The sequence below is a fragment of the Vipera berus genome (genome assembly GCF_964194415.1).
Source record: "Vipera berus genome assembly, chromosome: 1".
Taxonomy (NCBI): domain Eukaryota; kingdom Metazoa; phylum Chordata; class Lepidosauria; order Squamata; family Viperidae; genus Vipera; species Vipera berus.
Window position 1 is genome coordinate 261,183,719 of NC_138202.1, and position 19,901 is coordinate 261,203,619.

The 19,901-nt window shown below is 39.1% G+C and overlaps 1 protein-coding gene across 1 annotated transcript in view; it reads left to right on the forward strand.

The window, feature by feature from the left end:
- Window positions 1-256: 256 nt before the first annotated feature.
- The window catches only part of CLVS2 (clavesin 2), a gene marked incomplete at both ends in the record, with an annotated part of 35,147 nt that continues 15,502 nt past the window's right edge, over window positions 257-19,901 (forward strand). Inside the window, 2 exons of the mRNA XM_081326793.1 lie at window positions 257-645; window positions 9,216-9,390. Of these exons, the coding sequence (XP_081182919.1) occupies window positions 257-645; window positions 9,216-9,390 (564 nt within the window). The remainder of the gene's footprint in view (window positions 646-9,215; window positions 9,391-19,901) is intronic.

The following is a 19,901-nucleotide window of genomic DNA, read 5'->3' on the forward strand; positions in this document are numbered from 1 at the left end:
GTGTGTGTGTGTGTGTGTGTGTAGTTAATTGGGAGATGGTAGGTTGGAATTGAGCTGCATATATTAATTGAACGATATTAGGCATTAGTGTTAGAGAGGTTGTTAGCAAAGAATTACCTAACTTGTTGGATACTAGAAATGGAAGGGAGGGTTTCATAAATCAAAACCAAGAGACTGAATTTCAAGCTTTGTGGCAGTTTGGAGGTTCCACCCCTTCTTCTGTACAAGAAGAACCACTATCGGACCAAGCGGCACAATGACTCATTTGCAGGCAGGCCTATCTCCAGAGACCCTGGAGAAGGCCCGATTGGAACTGAATGAGAACCCAGACACTCTGCACCAAGACATCCAGGAAGTTCGGGACATGGTGATCACCCGACCCGACATTGGCTTTCTTCGCACAGATGATGCCTTTATTCTTCGCTTCCTGAGAGCCAGAAAGTTCCAGCATTTTGAAGCGTTTCGCTTGTTGGCCCAATACTTTGAGTACCGTCAGCAGAACCTTGATATGTTCAAGAGCTTCAAAGCCACTGATCCAGGCATCAAGCAAGCGCTCAAGGATGGCTTCCCCGGAGGGTTGGCCAACCTTGATCATTATGGCAGGAAGATCCTGGTGCTATTTGCTGCCAACTGGGACCAAAGCAGGTAAAGATTTTAACTCATGGGGGGGGGGGAAAGGTGAGATAGGCTAAGTTGCTCATCTGAATCCACCATGGTGCTGCAGTCTGTATGTTTGATGTCATCATAATGGGTTCAAATCCCCTTTGATCTAAGTGATATTCCATTTCAAACTTATGATAGGAATGGCATAAGAATCTTTATTCTTATATTGGCTCCTGCACATTAGACACTTTGATTCTAACGTGCAGGAGTGAAATTGTTATTTCAATTCAGTGGAAGGAGCTAGATAAATTTTTAAAAAGTTATTCCCAAACTTGCAATTCTGTGATGGAAAAAAACAAGGTGCAGAGATTAGGTGTGCCTATAGAGCAGGTGTCTTCAAACTTGACCCTTTTATGACTTGTGGACTTCAACTCCCAGAATTCCTCAGCCAGGCACGTTTAGAGAGCCCTGCTATAGAGCTTTGATTATAAGATAATGGTGAAAACAATGAATGGAAACTGATTTTAATAGAATCTTTCATCTATAACCTTTGAGGGGGTGGGGGGAGAGATTTGTTTCTCATCAGTGACTAATCAGTTCATTCTCAGTTATTCTTTCTTGGATCCTGAACAGAAGGTGCTAATACAATTAGCAATTTGTCCCCTGACCTGGTTTGCCAACCTATTTATTTATTCAAAATCTTTCTAACTTGCCCTAGGTCCAACTGATTCCAGGCTAATAGACAACAACAATAATAACAAAATATTGAAGCAAATGTACAAGTACAAAAAAACCCAATAGCAATGGCAAATTAAAAGACAACCAAAGATAAAGTTGGCAAGCAAACTAAGGCAATGGAGACCCTCGAAACCTAATTGTAATTTAAGGTTGTAATGCTGGTGCCAGTTGTGTACCTCTGAGAAGTTCATTCTTGGATTATTTATTTATGTATCATATTTAGAGCTGCCCATCTCCTTCATAGAGTGACTCTGGGTGGTGTATAAATGGTCAAAAAACATTTTAAACAACCATATATAAACATTAGGATAAAAATAAGAAATAATTAAAATTCGAAAGGCAAAGGAAGGACTTCAGAGCACTAACCAGCCCCAAGGCAGGATGTTCCTCTGTCATTCCCAAGCAAGTTGGCAGAACTAGCTCTTCAAGCATTTCCAAAAGGCCAAGAGAGTGGGAGGGGGTCACCTTGCCTCTGGGGAAAGAATGTTCCAAAGGGCAGAGGCAATGGCAGAGAAGGCCATTCTTGACATTTTGAAACCGGTGGGATCTGCAGCCTAACTGAGTGGGATGAGCCAAAGTAATGGGACAAAGACAACTCATCAGGTAATCTGGCCTGTAGGGCTTTAAAGGCCCTAACCAACAACTTGAATTAGATCTGGAAGCAAACTGGCACCCAATGCAGCTTTCAGAGCAGAGGTGTTACATGCACCATCCTTGGGAAGCCCAATGTTGATCATGTAGTGCTGATCTGTATCAACTAAAGTCTCCAGAGTACATTGCAGTATTCCAGACAGGAATTAACCAGGGTGTGAATGACAGAGCAAAGGGCCTGTTTATCGAGGGAGGGCCATAACGGAGGCACAACATGCAGTTGAGCAAAGGCCCTCCAAGCCACAATTGCCACCTGCCCTTCAAGGAAGAGCTGTGAGTACAGGAGGACCCCAAGATTATGCATCAGGTCTGTCTGGGTAGTGCAATCCCATCTAAGACCAAAGATGATAAACTCCCGGATGCAGAGGGGTTTCTCATCCACAGCCACTCCATATTACCAGGGTTCTGCTGAAGTCTCTGGTTCCCTATCCAGGTCCCCACAGCTTCCAGGCATCCCAGTTTAGGCCTCGGCCATTGTGGCAAGAATAATGCAAGAGAAATAATATTCAGACAACGTTGCTACCCATGTTGCCGTTTTCTACTTTTCCAAATGAACTGGGTTTCACAAGGTTTAGCAACGCTTATAAAATTTAAAGGCAAATTTATGTTTCTTCTTTCTTGGCAGATTCAGCATCGGTTTCTTTACCAGAAGCAGTAATATTAATATAAAAGAACTTACCTATGAAACAGGAAAGTGATACGTTCAAACCTGCTTTGACAAAATTTCTATTAATTTTAATGTCCCTCCAATTTATCCTAGTAACATGATGCCTTTTGTGAATGTCATAAAGCCTAAGGTCTCCAATTTTGAGTTAAAGAGTTCTGATTCATGAAGAAGACTTTTATGCCATCCTATTCTCACTTCTTATTGATACATTTTATTTTATTTTCATTGACAGTTCCTTGAAGGATTTCAAGGCAGTAGACATGGTTCTCCTCTTTTATCTTTTACAATAGTCTCTTGAAGTGGGCAAGCACTTGAGGATGGCTCAAGGTAGCTTGCTACTTGAAATGAAATGGTAAATATGTTTTTTTTTAAATATCATCAAGGAACACAGTAACCCACAGTGATTGAGTTACTTGGGTATTTGTGGGCCAGAATGGCTTGTTTTTTTTCCTTCTGAGAGGTCAATACAATCATAATAAATTAAATGCAGTAGCTAACAAACAATATGCTGTCTTTCTTATCAAAAAAAGTAATTACCTGAAAGGATTGCCTGGAGTACCTATAATAGATAGTCTTGGAAGACTGAAAGAAAATGAATGCCTAACTTAAGGGTTTCATCATTGGACAGAGAAGCAAGGAAGGTTAAAATGATGCAGTGAGATAACCTGCCCCTTTTGGACTATTGTGATCTCACATGCACAAACAGTAGGGGCAGAGCTTATGGCAGAAGACCATGATGTTGCTTTCATAATTCTGACACCCCTTGGCCTCATATCCAATGAAGAAAGTTTCATCATTCTAGTGAAAATACCAAGGTCCTGTGGGTGTGGCTATGAGTGGAGTAGTGATTTGAAACTGGGATGTTCTGCTCTTATAGTGTTTACACTGCTCAAATTAAAATTTGTTCTACTGTGTCTTCACACGATCCAGATGCTTCTTTATAGAACAGTTGTTCTTATCATGTGACCATGGCTTATTTTATATCTGCATAGCATGGCCGCTGGGTGACCTGAATAGAGTATGAGTTCAAAAATAGGCTTCCACCTCCTCTGAGCTCCACTGAAGTTGGAATCAGAATTAATTACCCAGAGTGATGCCCAGCTTCAAACACTGAAATTCCTACACGGTAACAGGGTAAAACACATGGTATAAAACTAACTGTTGAATTGAACCTTTTCCTAATGTAATCATTTTGCTCAGTGGAATATGATTGGCAATGAACCATTGCTGACAGAATGCTAGTAGTTTGCACAAGTATTGCACTCACTTTGTACTTTTGATCTAGTTTCTTAAAAAAAACCAAGAACTATGTCTCAGAGGCACAGGGTCTACCAATGAAGTATCTTAAAACTGATTAAGTGCCATCAAGTTGGTGTTGACTCTTAGTGATCATCTTAATGACTGTTAATGGATCATCCATTATGATCTATCCCTGGTGTGGTCTTTCATATCTTCCAATGATGTACACATTGCAATTGTAACTATCTTAAAATATATTGATACATTCCAGTGGTGGGATTCAGCCAGTTCGGCAGAACCGGTAGCTAATTTTGTGTTGCCCAGGCCCAGAATGGACTTCCGGAAGCAGCATCCACGTAGAGAACCAGTTGTTCACATATTTGAATCTCACCACTGATGCATTCCCACTAAAAAGAGTCTGCTAAAACATAGTTTAGTCAGGATCAAGAGGAAGGATCAAAGGATTAAAAACAGACAAAAAAACAGAAACAAAACAAAACCAACAAAAAGCTCATAGCAGGGTACTGAACTATCAACTCCAAGCAATGCCATTAGACCTGTAGTCCTGCCAACATTAGCCTGATTTCTATTTAGATTTCTTCCTCATGCTGATCCTACATCCGTTTTGGAATATTAGATGGGTTAAATCAGAGAATGTATCATGTTGGTTTATTCCTCTGGAACGTCTCCTTTGCTGTGGATGGATATGCTCAGTGCTTTTTTTGTAAAAGAAAAAGGTGCCGGAACTCACACATGTCATACAACCCGCCTTGCCTAACCTACAAGGTTCCATCCAAAAAAGGTGCCGGAACTCCGTTCTGAGCATTCTATGAGGAAAAAAAGCCCTGGATATGCTTTAGTAATGCATTTTCAAAGAAGTCGTCAGGTCTATATATGTTAAGGCTTTGCCTTCTTATCTTACTTGCTTGCACTGACATAACTCCCTCCTTTTTCTGCATAAGTTGGGATAGCTTAGATGTTTCAGTTCCAGCAGTTAACTTTTCCCAGACTTTTCATGTCTAAGATAAAAGAAAGGTGCTTGTCTGTAAATTTATTATGCATGCATAATTGTCTGTTGGGTCATAATTATATTGAAGTAACAGGTGATTGTAAAAGGAATAAGAATCATGATATAGACAATCTACCGCTGCCACTATCAGCTTCTCATTTGAATAAGTCCAATTAGCAAATTCTTATTCCAATTAAGTTGGAAATAGATTTTGTAGAATTTTTGTATGTCTCTCATACATACATTCATAAATCGCAGAACGTGTCCTTGTGCTCAACCTTTAAAATTCACGTTGAGTGGTAGGGGGAAAAAAGTATGTTTAACATGGAAATCTATAAAAATGACACAAGGAATAGAATTCAACAGATTCCGTTTCTCTCAATGATGATGATAACTTTATTGTCACTTTGAATGTACACCAATCGGCATACATCAAAATGAAATTTCATTGCATACAGCTGTCAAAGGGTCACCACCTCCGATATATACTCCTTGTTCGGGGCCCGCTCAAATTTCACATTGTCCATTTTAGTCTCTAGGGAGTGAACGATGGCAAACAGGATAGATGGAAATGGGGCTCCATGTGGATTAGCCCTCAAGTTAGCTTGTATTCTGACAACCTCGCCTTCTTTCCTTTTTCTGATCCTGATTCTTCCACCCTTTCCTTAAAGAGGCCTTGCTTCTTTTCGCCCCTGGAGCACGCTGCTGCCGCCGCCACCAACTCCTCCAAAAGCCCCACTCCCTTCCTCTGGGCCTGCCGACAGCCTCATCCAGTTCCTTCGCTCCATAAGCTCCAGGTCCTCTCCTCCTCTGCCTCCTCTGGAAACAGCCCTGATTTGCAGTAGAATCCATCACTGGGCCAGCAGTCAGATCTTGCTGCTGGTAGAACAAATTCAAAATCAATACATCTCTATGCTCAAAAAGCAATACCAGGGAATCTTCTAGGCTAAATAAAAATCTTAAGAGAACTGTGAGGTGAAGTCCTCGTTGCTTTCTGAGCTTCGTTGTTTGCTTGCAGATGTTTTCATAACCCAATGAGGGAACATCATCAGCACTAAGGATATTACATAGTCGGGTAATAAAATATCTGCAAGGAAACAAGCTCATCAAGAACTCCATAGTTCAAGACTGAGCAACATATATTTTCTTCTAAAGAAATCTAAGTAGAGATCCTGACTTACCAAGATTTATGTGCATAATAGTCACACAGCAGTGCTGTGCAAAGCTTAGAAGAGATGCTTTGCTCTAATCTAAACCTCTGTAAGGTTATCATTACATTCTTCCTCTAACTAGCAGGTTTGAGCAATCCCACCGTTTGGACTGTCGGAATATTCCTAAGCGAGGCAGGCAGTTCGGGCAGAACAGCCCTTTCTTGAGTTTTTCCATGAGGTCAGATGAGCATTTTTTCTGCAGGGCTAAGTGCCTAAGTGCCTGAGGTAGAACACACCTTCTTCACACAGCCCTACTACAAAACCCTCTGTCTCACTGTCTCTAGCCCCATTTCTCCAGACTCCAGGAGTACAGGGAGAAGTACGAAAGGGGCTTCTGTGTGCCTAAAATTGTAGATGAGCACACAATTCATACTCACGGTGCAAATCCATAAAGTTCTCCTTTCCTCTTGCTGCTGAAAGCAGGAGTGCTCCTGCCTCCTATTTTTCCCACAACAACCCTGTGAGGTAGGTTGGGCTGAGACTTGATAGTGGAAATAAGTACTCGCTACTCCATTCCCAAGGCTAAAGTTAAATAACACCAACACTGCTAAAAGTGATTGATTTAAAGAAGTAAAATAATGACATTCTAAATCATCTAGATCAGGGGTGTCAACCTTAATTTCATTGAGGGCCGCATCAGCATTGCAGTTGCCCTCAAGGGGCCGGGTGGGTATGGCCTGGGTGGGCGTGGCCTACTGGGTGGGCGTGGCTAAAGTGCGTATGGCCAGCTCTACATCGTTCACATCAAGGGGGCCTATGGGGGCCTGGGCAGGAGTGGGACAGATCTGAGGGTCTCTGGCAGGAGGAGGGTCTCTGGGCCAGGGCCAAGGCAGTGGGGGCCGTTCCCTCACTGTTTCCAGGATGGCTTCGCGGGCCACATGAATCCACTTTGTGGGCCGCATCCGGCCCCTGGGCCTTGTGTTTGACATGTCTGATCTAGATTCCGTGTTTAATCCCAGTTTGGAGCTTTTTCTGCAATTGAATAGAAGTATGAAATCTAACAAACGCTATCTGTTAAATGTTCTCATTTTCCCATTTGTATTGACATAACCTCATACTCCATCAATATGAGTAATTCATAGCATAGTTACAGAGTTCTCTACATGCCTTTTCTGGAGTAACTCCTGCTGTTTTCAATAAGACCTATCTTACAAATGTCTGTAAGATTGTCCCTTGATTGTATGAAATTTCATTTAAATCCACTTTGAATTTTGGAACTGAAAGAGGAACATTTTACTTATTACTACATTTCCAGTTGGGTAATTGTATCTGTTTTCTTAAGACATAAAGACTTTTAGAAATTGCATAAACAGAGGTTTTCTAACAGTATGCATAAATAGGGACATTAACACTGTAAAATAAATCACAAATCCTAGATTATTCTTTAGACGTTAGTGATACACCATCGGGTTTACAATGTGACCCAGGAGACGCTCTATGAAAGCTAAGTTTTGCTGAAGTCAGCCGGATTCAATTTAGAGATTAATTTTGTTGATTGTTAATACTAATCATCTACATATTACTGCAAAATCATGGTTCCTACTTTATCTCTTCACCACTCGATATCTGCTACCACTTCCCTGATAAAATTTGAAGGAGGCAAAAACAGAATATAGCTCTTCTACACTATGAACATTGTGTTTTATCTAGCAATCTGTGGAGCTCACCTAGTGAGAACCTTTATGGCAACATTTTCGTATGATCAGATATGGAAAAATACTGAATGCTTATTTTCAACATGCTGAAATGTAGTTGAGAAATGCAGATGAAAGAATCTTGAGCCTATTTCTTAGTGAAGGAAAGAATCCCTATTGTAAAAAATGCTTTTAAGGATGTGAAACTGGTTAGTTTCCTAATAGGTTCTTTGTCAATATTCTCCTTTGTATTTTGTTAGACATGGTACATGATATTTCTGAATTACAAATTTGATTGCTAATTAAAATAAATAACTAATTGACAGTTTTGCATATGGGTAGTACTGTCAACAATCTTTATTAAGCTCAGTTTAGGGATCTGGATAAGTACAGTAGCTGGGATATTTTGTGAAATAACAGCAATATATGATGAAAGAATGGAATATTAAAATGTGAGAATGGAAACATCAGATTTCTTTAGATTTTAAAATCTGAAAACTACATAAAATGAATTAAAATTTCAGCAAGTTTTAGTTAGATCTGAACTGAGCTCTGGAGAAATTTTTTTAAGAACATTTACCTAATTCCTGTTTGTGTGCAATATGCTAAATAAATGTGCTTTTTTAAAATTTATGGTCCTTCCATCTATCTAGCTTACTGTAACTGATCTTGCAATTCTTTTATGACAAATTCTGATATGGATTACTTTTTTCAATGCATAGAGAAATCTTGTTTATTGTTTAAGAACACTTTCTCTCTCCCCCTCTTTCTCCTAGCAATGACTGAGCTAATTATTCAAAGGCTGATTCATACAACACTGAAAATGTGGTTTGTGACATTTTGGAGACTCCACAGGTTTTTGCATTAGCATATTCAGTGATGCTGAAGGTAACAGAAAGACAAAGGAGAGAAGAAATCAGATCTCAAGGGAAAAAAATAAAGCAGAGTTGCACTTAGTCATATAACTTGGTTGAGAATTTCATCCAAGTTTCATTCTGGTCATGTTCAATGCAAAATATTCTGTTTGTATTATGGTTTTTCCCAAAGACATTCTCAAAATTTATCTGATCTTCTCCATCAACCTTCTTCACAGACTTGTTAGTTCTAAATTCGATGTTATTCTGGGCAGATATTGATTCTGTTTATTGAACAAAATGTAATGCAGTTTGAAAGAAAGAGGTATTGAGTTGCTCAGATGATATTAGAGCTAGACTATCTGGAAAAAAAAAATATTATTATGATATGGTCTTATCTGAATAGCTGCTGTTTAACTTTCCCAATCTTAACTCTATTAAACTTAAAGAAAGCTTATATGTGTGTACTTAAATAGCTATGGTAATCGTATTTCATGAAATCTTTACCACTTGAAATGTTGCCTAATAATAGCAAAATAATGGCTTATCTTCTGTCATCTGAACATTATTGGTTATCTTAAGGCCATCTTTGCTTTTATTTGTTGACAGATACACACTGGTGGATATTTTACGTGCCATACTTCTTTCATTAGAAGCCATGATTGAGGACCCGGAACTTCAAGTAAACGGATTTGTTTTGATTATAGACTGGAGTAATTTCACTTTCAAACAGGCTTCTAAGCTGACACCAAGTATGCTTCGATTAGCCATAGAAGGCCTTCAGGTAAAATGATTTTAAGCATTATTCATATTTCTTTTACTCTTCTCGCTCCAGGCATCTCTCTCAGTTCTTCCTGACTGTCTTTAGCAATCTAACAATCTTTTTTTTGCAATCTAACAATTGAGATTTTAGATGTCTGTGTATGTTTTGGAAGTTGTGAATGAGCTGTAAAGAATGAGTTTAATATCTAAAGGGTTCTTCAACTTACAATGCTCAAGGTTTGAAAGTTTTATTTGATTTCTCAAATTTAGGAGCTCTAAATTGTTATTAAGAGCTTGAATATAACAAAGCAATCCAAGAAACCAGATATACTATTGGGTCATATATCTTTCGTTATTATTCTGAAGTGAGGTTCTTTGTTCAGTGAGACCTACCATCAGGTGCTATATGCTGTGGAACAGTAAAACACTAAAAGACATGTATACATTGCTAGTACTCCCATTTAGGCAATACATTCATGTATAGATCTAGAAATACAAGGAGCAATAATCAACCTTTCTTAAGTCAGAAATAATAGTATAACTATAAGACAAATTGTATGTGTTTGTGGGGCAAGACAGCCAGCAGGGATGCCAAATTCCACTTGTACACATGCCCAGGGGGCGGGGTGGGGATGCCCCGTGGATCTAAGGCTGAGCACATTCTGGCTTTGATGGATTCAACCAGGTTGTAGATCATTCCCCAGTTGGCCTGGGCCGGGCCAAGATGTGGCGGGCTGGTCCTTCGCTGTTTCCAGAGCAGGTCCCTGGGCCATATGGAACCACATAGTGGGCCGGCCCCGGCCCGTGGGCCTTCTGTTTGACAGGTCTGCACTAGAATATAAATTGAACACAAACCCCATTCCTTACTAGCACTGATGTTGTTACCTAGTTTGGGTAATGAAATGTCCGCAAGAAAACAACCAAGCTCACAGAGCACCGAAGATCTGAAGAGATATTTGTTAACTATTTTTCATTGCAACTTTCCATGTGTGATGTATTTCTGAGGGCAACTTGTAACAGTGGGTGAGGTTCAGAAGAGCGGGAATGACCTTGAGTAAGACTCACTCTCAAGACAACCTTCAGATAAAAAGTGCAATCTGAGAAAATGTCTCAGAAAAGCCCCTCCCTAGTTCTTAGGAACATAAAGGGAAGGAGAAGGAAACATTATTTCAAGATTTCTTACTATGGCTTTACAAAAAAAGTTGTACTACATGATATTGGATTCCTAATCTAATCTACCCTGAAGGGATGACAGGTCTTCAGTCCATGGATAACTGAGGCCATAAACAATTTCCCTCCTTGTTGAAAAACTAATCTCTTGGTAATGATAAAGACAAGCTATCAGAGGAAGGTTAGTTGATCATAAGTAGAGTGTGGTTGCCCCTTGATGAAATGTGTCTCAGTCTTTAAAATTACTCTGAACAATATGGTTCTAAATTTTGAAGGTTTAACATGTTATTGAAAAAGAAAAATGTAATGATGCCAGATGACTACATTGTACATTTTATTTTGGCATGATAGAGTGTGTGAAAAACCTGATTTCCTCAACTTGCCATTCTCTGGATGTGTTGCGTTACATTTGGATTATTCCCACACAGCAGTGGGATGATGGGAGTTATAATTCTTGGACAGACTACCCCTGGTAGAAGAAAAACCTCCATGGTGAAACTGCAACCTTAATACATTATCCAAATATTGTAGTTTTTACTGCAAGCTGCTTTTAAGGAAGAAAATGCTTCCTTCATATTTGAAGTAGCGAAATATTTTAGAATTCTGTGAAGCAAATTTAAAAACCATCTGGGTGAGCATTTATGTGTTCTGATACGGACCGTTTCAAGAGGATTTGCCAAATTGTTCCTTGTACTTCTACAGAGCTCTGATGTAAAAAGCACTTTCACAAACATGCTTTGCGGACAGTACCCAGCAGAAAGTTACTGGATTCTGTTGATAATATTTTTCTTTCTTTCTTTTTTTGCAAGGGGAACAGTTTTGCCTTTTGCAGCAAAGATGTGCACAAATGTGTGTTGTTGTTTTTTTTAATCCCATTTATATCCCGCCCTTCTCCAAAGACTCAGGGTGGCTTACAATCTAAGCACAAATCAATGTGCTTAGCAATAGCCTTCATTCTATGTATATGCTTGCTTATTAGGGCTTTCGAGCCCCCCCCAAGCGGCATTATTACAAAGTCAGCTTATTGCCCCCAACAATCTGGGTCCTCATTTTACCTACCTCGGAAGGATGGAAGGCTGAGTCAATTTCTCTTTATCTATAAAAAGAAGAATTGCTTTGCTGAGCATGGTTGTGTACATGACTCATGATTATTCCTTTGTCCTGTGTGCCATGGAAGTAAATGAAAGTTGCTGATTGGGAGGGATCATTTCTACTTTCCGGGTGGATTATCTTTTCTGGACAACAGCTCCTTCTGCCCCCCCTCCCCACTCCACATTTTTGGAATATTTAAATACTAGGGTGGAAGGAGATAGTCTGTTTTCTGACTGTCTGCAAAGTTAAGTGCAGGTATAGACAACATAGAATTAGAAGAAGAGACCTATTATGAAACTTTTTTTAAAAAAAGAAAACTAACCCTTTAATGGGCTGACTAGAGTTGATTTAACATTTTCTGTCAGAATGCCCTCTTACTCCAGGTGAGATACTCAATGGAATGGGTTTCGTCTTGTGTGAGGAATCAAAAACAGAGCCATTCAGCTTGAATACTTATATCCTTGGGGTAAATTGTTGCTTTAATTCGATGATTAGTGTTAAAGCTAACAGATCTGGGCTATAAAAGTTTGTTTGGTTACTAAATGGATAGGCGGAAAGACTCAGAATGTAATACAACCATTGTTGCCCTCTAGTAGTCAAACAGATTTTTGCAGCTTGTTTGTAATCTCATGGTTTTCTAGCACTGGAACATCCAAAACTGTTCTGGATTTTGTTTTGTTCTGACTGACTCTGGTATTGTTTCATCCAGGTGAAGGCCAGTCTTGAATGGGTGACTGGAACTTTGGAAATGCAAAATTTTGTTTAGAATTTTCAGCAAAATATATTTTCTAGCTCATGGACACTTTAGCTATTAGCTCCTGTGGGGTGGTGATATGACTGGGGCCAGATGGAGCTAAGTTCAAGTAGTCCATCAGTTGTCACGCTCTCAGCCTAAGAACATTGTTATTGTAAGGGTAAATATGAAGAGCAATGTCTCACACACTGCCTTTAACGCTTTAGAGTTAAAGCAGAATACATTAATAACAAAATAAAAATATTTGTAAATGCAATGTCGTGTGGTCGCACAGAGAGACGGACACTTGAGCTGGGTAGTAGTTCTTTATTTGGATCGTGAATGAAGCTGGAGCAAAGGGGTTTACCTGACGTCTCTTATACCTGCCCAGGTGAATGGTGACCAATAGATTTGAACCTGGGCTTCCCGCCAGTGCAGGTGGCCAATGGATTTAAACCCTGGCTTCCCGCCAGAGCTGACCATGCCCTGGGGCTGTCAACGACTCGCTCTATTCAGGCTTTCCCGCCAAAGCGGTTATAGCCTGGAGCTGTCCAGCCCCCTGCTGTGCTGACATTTCCGTGTGTGCTTAACAGGATACACTACAGTAAATGTACAAAGATTCTAGAACTGAATACTTCAAATACTGTAATAGTATGAAACATTTCCCTCAAATATTGAACAATTGAAATAAACTATCTCTAAGACATTGATGCATCAATGACACAACATTAACAACAGTTAAGATAGTGAAGTCTTCTATTTCATTATTCATTAGTTATGTTTAAACTCCTGCCTCATAAATACCTCCAAAGATAATTATGAGTCCTTTAATTTCCTACAATTTTTTTTAAAAAAAATAATTTCCACTATCAAATATCAATGAATCCTTTAAAATTTTTTTAGTATTGATAACTACTGATCAGGTGAATCCAACTGATTTCATTTATGATATCTTCTCATCACTAGCCTATTGTGAAACTTTGACCTTACATCTTAAAAGCCACTTGCTGAATCTGAGCAAAACACTGATGACAGGCAGAAAACAGAGGGAATGTTTTATGTTGTTTCTTTGACACAGTGTTCAACATGCACACCAGGCGTTTGTCTCTATTAACAGGGCATGTTAGATAAATATTGCTACATAAAACATAATGCTATCTTGATAAACTCATGTACTGTTTCATCAGTTAATTTGAATTTGATTTGCCTCACAAGACTTTGCAAAGCTCAAAATGGCTGGCTGCATACAAAATACCACCATTCCCGGAAATTCATTGCTTTTATAGGAAAAGATAAAGGAAGCAGAAATTGGTAACTGCCTCGGGATTATAAGAGGGAGGGAGAGATAGCTCTCTCCAGAGAAATTGCAGAGCCTGCAGAATAGCACAGACTGTTCAAGGATTGGTATCAAAACATCTTGAAGCTTCAGAGGAAAAATGCAATGTTTTTATGAAGAGTTGTGAATCGCCTAGAATCAGTATTTGAAATAGGCGACCATACAGACTCTGGAAGTAACCGTCAGACAAGAACACAAGAAAGACATACGTTGATTCTTTCAAGTTCTTTATTGTTGCATACCTTCAGACAGAACCTTGCCAAACTGAAGCAGTCTGCTATCTGCATGTTATATACCATCTGTAAGAATCTGAACCATTAATGGTTAGAGCAAATTGGTGGTAGATAAGAGTCAATGGAATTCAGGGTGGGCTGGACTTAGATCTTTTGTGGGTGCAAAGGGATTTGAGATTGATGATGCACTTGATCCTTCCCTCGGGCTCCACCTGGTCATCTATTACATCAGGTTCCTTAGGTTTTTCATTCCTTTTTCAGAGCTTGGTGCATGAAACTAAGAGAGTTGTTTGCCCTGAGACAGGTAGACGTCTTAAGCCCTCCCTTCTCTTAGTTACTTTTTCCAGGGATCAAAAAGCTGCTTCATAGGTTTTACTGTTCCAGACTGAAAGTGATCACACAACGTGAACCTCCCAGGTTTTTGGATGTCCTTCATATATCAAGAAGGCAGACAGGAAAAAAAGTGAGGAATGAAAAGGCTAAGTAGAGTGAATACAAAGACAGAGGCAAAATGTGGAGTGATGGATGGGCACAGGAGAGAGAGACAGATAAGGGGCTATCCCAACCATCCTGCTAAGCTATTCAGCATGTGACCACAAAACTCCTTTTTAGCAGCCCTGCTGAAGAGTTAGTCCTTTTTAATCACAACATAAAATCGTGATCCTTGGTTACCAATTTTCGTTAGTCAATAGCTCAAATAAACTTTGATTTTGTTATTGGACTTCTTTCTAAGCTGAGTTGATAGATGAACTACTAGGAAAATAAGGCCTGCAGAACAAATGTTTATCACTTTTCATAACACCAGGCTGCTGAGAACATGTTAAGAGAACAAATATACAGGTGACTGGTACAGTAGAGCTTCAAAAAAAATCCCTTTAATACATTTATTTTGAGCACATTAAAGTATTAAGTTTTTGCTCTCTGGGTCACACAAAAGACTTTGTAGAGATAAATAGTGATGTCGAAAGTCTCTCGCTGACATTGTTCCACTAATGAAAAGACAAAGACACAATGGAACATGGTGCGATTCTTCTTCAAACTGCCATCAAGAGGAGACACATCAGACAGAAGGGGAAAAAAAAGGAAAACAGCTGGGGACCAGCTTCTTTGTTTCTCTCTTCAAGAGGAAGAAAAGCAACACAGCAGAAATTTCAGGTCAAATTGGGCTGCTTCAAGGCATTACCTGGTTCTCCAGTGTGAAACAGGATTTCCCCATCATCGACAACTAAAACTGAATTCAAACCTTTGGGAATGCTACAGAGCTAAGAAAGTCATAGCTTAGCTCCACTACTTTAGGTTTGATTTTCCATATGTACAAAACCAGATTGGGAGAGAAGCAGAGGAGAAGACGAAGAGAAAGGAACTGACAGAGAACATTTTCTCTATGCCTCCCAGATCAGAGGGTTGACTCTTGAGAGAGCTTTACTGTTTCTTCTGCCAGTCCTTCTAAATATTTTTTATCCATTTTCCAAGTTTCTTTATTCTCCTCCTGAAACTTCCTCATCACAGGCATTAGTTTGTCTTTGACATATAGAGTTTAGTTATGTAGGCAGAGGCAATTTGTCTCCCACTATTTCAGTCTGTTATTTTAAATCATATTTTATTGCTTATACAATCTGAGCTGCCAGACGACTAGAACTTAGTGTGCAATGAAACATGGATGTGTGCATTGTGCTTTCTATATCAATTTAAGGTGATTTCGTCTCCTCAAAGGAAGAGTAAATAAAAAAATAGAATATAGGCAAAAGACATCTTTATCTTGTCATCCCCATCTGAAGCCAATCCTAAAGATAGACTTATACTCTTATATCTATTCTCATATTTATATTCCTATATCCTGAGTATATGTCAGGCAGAAGCTACATTGCAAAAAAAAAGCAAACCAGGAAAAAAAACAGTATACATTTATGTTGTTGAATTTGTTACTAATTGGAATTAATTGCTAATAAAATAATGTACTCCATTTATAACATTGATTCTTTATCTGCCGGCTCCAGCCCTTCTCTTTCACCACAGATAGAGAAACCGTTTTCTCTCAGACACACAAGCACACCACTCCTTTCTCCCTGCAAAAAATGATGAAAAACAAAAGCAAATGGGGACTGAAATGAGAAGGAGAGGAGAAGAAGTAGCTGCATGGGGGGGAGGGGGGAGCGAGAAAGAAAGAGAAAGAAGGGAATCAAACGAGGATAAACATGAAGTGAGAAGAAGGGAATTGGACGTAGAAAGAATGAAAGGAAAAGGCTAAATTCACCACACACTTTATTATCTCCAAAAAACCCTCTATGCTTTTCATAAGCAATATGTGCAAATCATTTCCATGCCTTGCTGATTTCCTTGCTTACAATAGCTTCCATTTAGTGATGGTAAGATGAATCTCTCCTTCTCACTCTTAATTTGGGTGAGGGGGGGGGCAGACAGGGAATTCATGCTTCTATCAAGTAAAGACAGCGTTTTGATTCCCAGAAAATCCTGCTATGTCCTTTTAAAATGGCCACGTGTACTCTTTCCCCATTGATGATCAAAGCAGACTTCTGATTTGAACACATTCAGGTGCTGCAGTTCTTTGGAGCTTTAGCATAAGAAAGCAAAGAATGGGTCAGGGTGTGGAACAGCCTGCACAGCTTCCCAGACTTTGACTCGTTTTGATGAGTTCTTTCCTTGGGGCTAGACATATGTTGTCATGTCAGCCATTGGAATGGAATCATCAATCAGCCTATAGGGCAGCATTGGTGGCAGTAGCAGTGTGGAGGGAAAAAATGGCCACCTGTGGAATGAAAATTAAATAAAAGCATTTGTAATTTACTTCCTTTTCTGCCAGCTGAAACAGCACTCTTAAAATTCCTGCAAAGGAGTAGGGGTCACTCAGGATAGTAGCATTCTCTTTTGCATTTTAAAAGGAGATTAAAATTGTTCTACCTCACCACCACTCCAGTAAAAGGAAAAAGAAAAAAAAGAAACACAGAATAATCTCATTACAGGTGGTCCTTGACTTACAACAATTCATTTAGTGGCCGTTTGAAGTTATAATTTGAAAAAAAGTGACTTATGACAGTTTTCCACACTTACGGCCATTGAGGCATCCCCATAGTCATGGGATCAAAATTCAGATGCTTGGAAATTGACTCATATTTATGACAGCTGCAGGGTTCTGGGGTCATGTGAGCACACTAACTTAACAACTGCACTGATTCACTTAACAAATCTGGGAAGAAAGGTCATAAAATGGGGCAAAATTCACTTAAGCCACCACCAAGATCATCATAAGGAGGCAAATTCTCAGTGACTCAACTATTATTGATGGATTTAAATTCTTGGTTTTTCCTAATATAAAACTTTCTGGTTTCTTTGTTTTGCTTAGTCTGAAGACCTAGGACATAAAAGATGGATATATACCTTTATTATGGAAAAACATAATAAACTTCTTCCAGGGTTTGGGATATAGGCATTGATGCAAGCATGCATGTATTTCTCCATCCCTTTCTATGTATGTATCTACATAATCAGGTTAAAAATGATAATGAAATAATACTTTCAAGTTAAGGTCGCATCAAATCATTTTTCTTTGGTTTTATTTCTAAATCTGTTTGTAGGCCAGGGAGGCAAATGTGACTATCACAATGTTAAGTTGGAATCACATGGATATCTTACATAGAAAAAAAAACCTAAAAGAAAAAACTTAAGAGCAGCTGCTCTTTATGTTTTTGAAGAAATTCACTTTTGGGGACACTAATTTTTCATTTTAGAATTCAATATGCCTGAAAGAGGAAGATGACCTTTAAGGCAAAAATGGATGCAGTAAAACTTAGAAGTCTTTTTTTTCCATCAAGGAAAAAGAAAATAAACCTACAAAATAAGAGGCTTCTTTCATTACCTACTTGGTGTAGACTAGGGTAAAAATTAATTTAGGTTCATCTTTTACAGAGAAAGATCCTGAATTATCACTAGAAAAGTCAATACAGTTTAGGAAAGATCTTATCCTGATATCTCCAACTTCATGAATTTTGCAATTTGTGGTAGAGTTTATGGTTGCTTTCCTTCCAGAATAATCTGATCTTATCCTGCACTCTACTCAAGATAGCGCAGTATTTTGTGTTTGCATGTTTTTCAACTATTCCTCGCTTGTTTTACTTCTTTGGAGGGCTACATTTTAAGTATATTTTACTACTCCCCTAGAAAATACTCATTTCTATTTGGCAGATTTCTGTTTTAAGTTTAAGCGGTGGCTCAGTGGGTTAGGATGCTGAGCTTGTCGATCAGAAGGTCGGCAGTTTGGCGGGTCGAATCCCAAGTGCCGCGTAACAGAGTGAGCGCCTGTTACTCATCCCAGCTTCTGCCAACCTAGCAGTTCGAAAGGACATAAAAATGCAAGTAGAAAAATAGGGACCACTACGGTGGGAAGGTAACAGCGTTCCGTGCGCCTTTGGCGTCTAGTCATGCCAGCCACATGACCACAGAAATGTCCTCGGACAAGCGCTGGCTCTTCGGCTTTGAAACGGAGATGAGCACCGGCCCCTAGAGTCGGAAACGACTAGCATGCATGTGCGGGGGAACCTTTACCTTTACCTTTACCGATAATTGTCCGTGTATGGAAAAAAACCCCTCTTTTAAGGATCTGCCCTTGCCATGGATTGATATTGCAGATGCCAAATGTACTGTATAGGTCAGTGCCATCTATTCATTTTGAAAGGAACTAAATTGGCTGAAGAAATTAAATCTACCCCTCTGAGTCAGATGCTTTAATTAGGAATACAGTTTTCATGCATGCATAATTCTTACAAGTCCTTCATTCATCTATTCTTTTTTTTTTAAAAAAAACAAGTTGACTGAAGTAACCCACTTGGTACTAAAGAATTGAAAACTATGTGGGGTACTGTACTTATTAATTTCTTCTGGGATTATTTAATCCATATTATATTATATTATATCAGGCATTATTTTATGGCTTCATCTATATCAGCTTTTGATCCACTATGATCAGTGATCAACATTTGATCAACTTTTCCATCTCTCTCTCTCTCTCTCTCTCTCTCTCTGTGTGTGTGTGTGTGAGTGTCTGTGTGTGTGTGTGTGTGTGTGTGTGTATGCACAGATATTAGGGGACAAGGTTTGGCCAAATAGCTATATATGCTTACGTGTTTCTATGTAGAGTATGGGTTTTTTTGTAATGTTCTCTCAAATTATTTCAATACCTTATAGACTTCTTTCAGTCATTCTGAATTTTCAGGAACTAAATATTAACAACCAAGCTTAGACCGAGATGAAGGTAAAAATATTTCATAAGAATCCACCCATGCATAATTAAGCTGAAACTTTTGAAAAGTTTTTAACTTTTCCTTCCTCATGCACTCTCTTTCTGTCTTGCATCCCTCCACTCATCCTGCCCCAAACTGCCAATGCTGTTTATTTATGACAGAAGGAGAAGAATCTCTGCATATGGCTTTTGAACTCTCTGTGACTGTTCAATGGATGGAATGTTGAATGAAACATTTAATATGGTGGGGAGGCAGAGTCTGTGCTTCTCTGCTAAACTCATCTTTGACATAGACCTTTAACTTGACATGTCCCCTTCATCAATAATTTCAAAAACTTCCCTGTCTTGAATAGTGCTTTGGAAGATCTACTGCTATTTATATGTCTTTTGCCGGCTTTGAGAAATGAGCACAGATTTTTTTTTTAAAAAAAAATTAAAATACATCCATGAAAGGCATAGTGTACATCAAACTCAGCAACAAACCAGCTTATATACCAATGGGATGGCTATTTTAAAATGCTGCTATTGGAAAGATTGTAGAAGAGAATTTTTGTAACCTCTGGCAGAGAACCTCATGCTTGGAGAAGCCATTCAAAAGGGCTCCCGTTGTTGTTGTTAGCTGCAAAGTCATGTCCGACCCATCGCGACCCCATGGGCAATGTTCCTCCAGGCCTTCCTGTCCTCTACCATATTCTGGAGTCCATTTTAGGCTCAC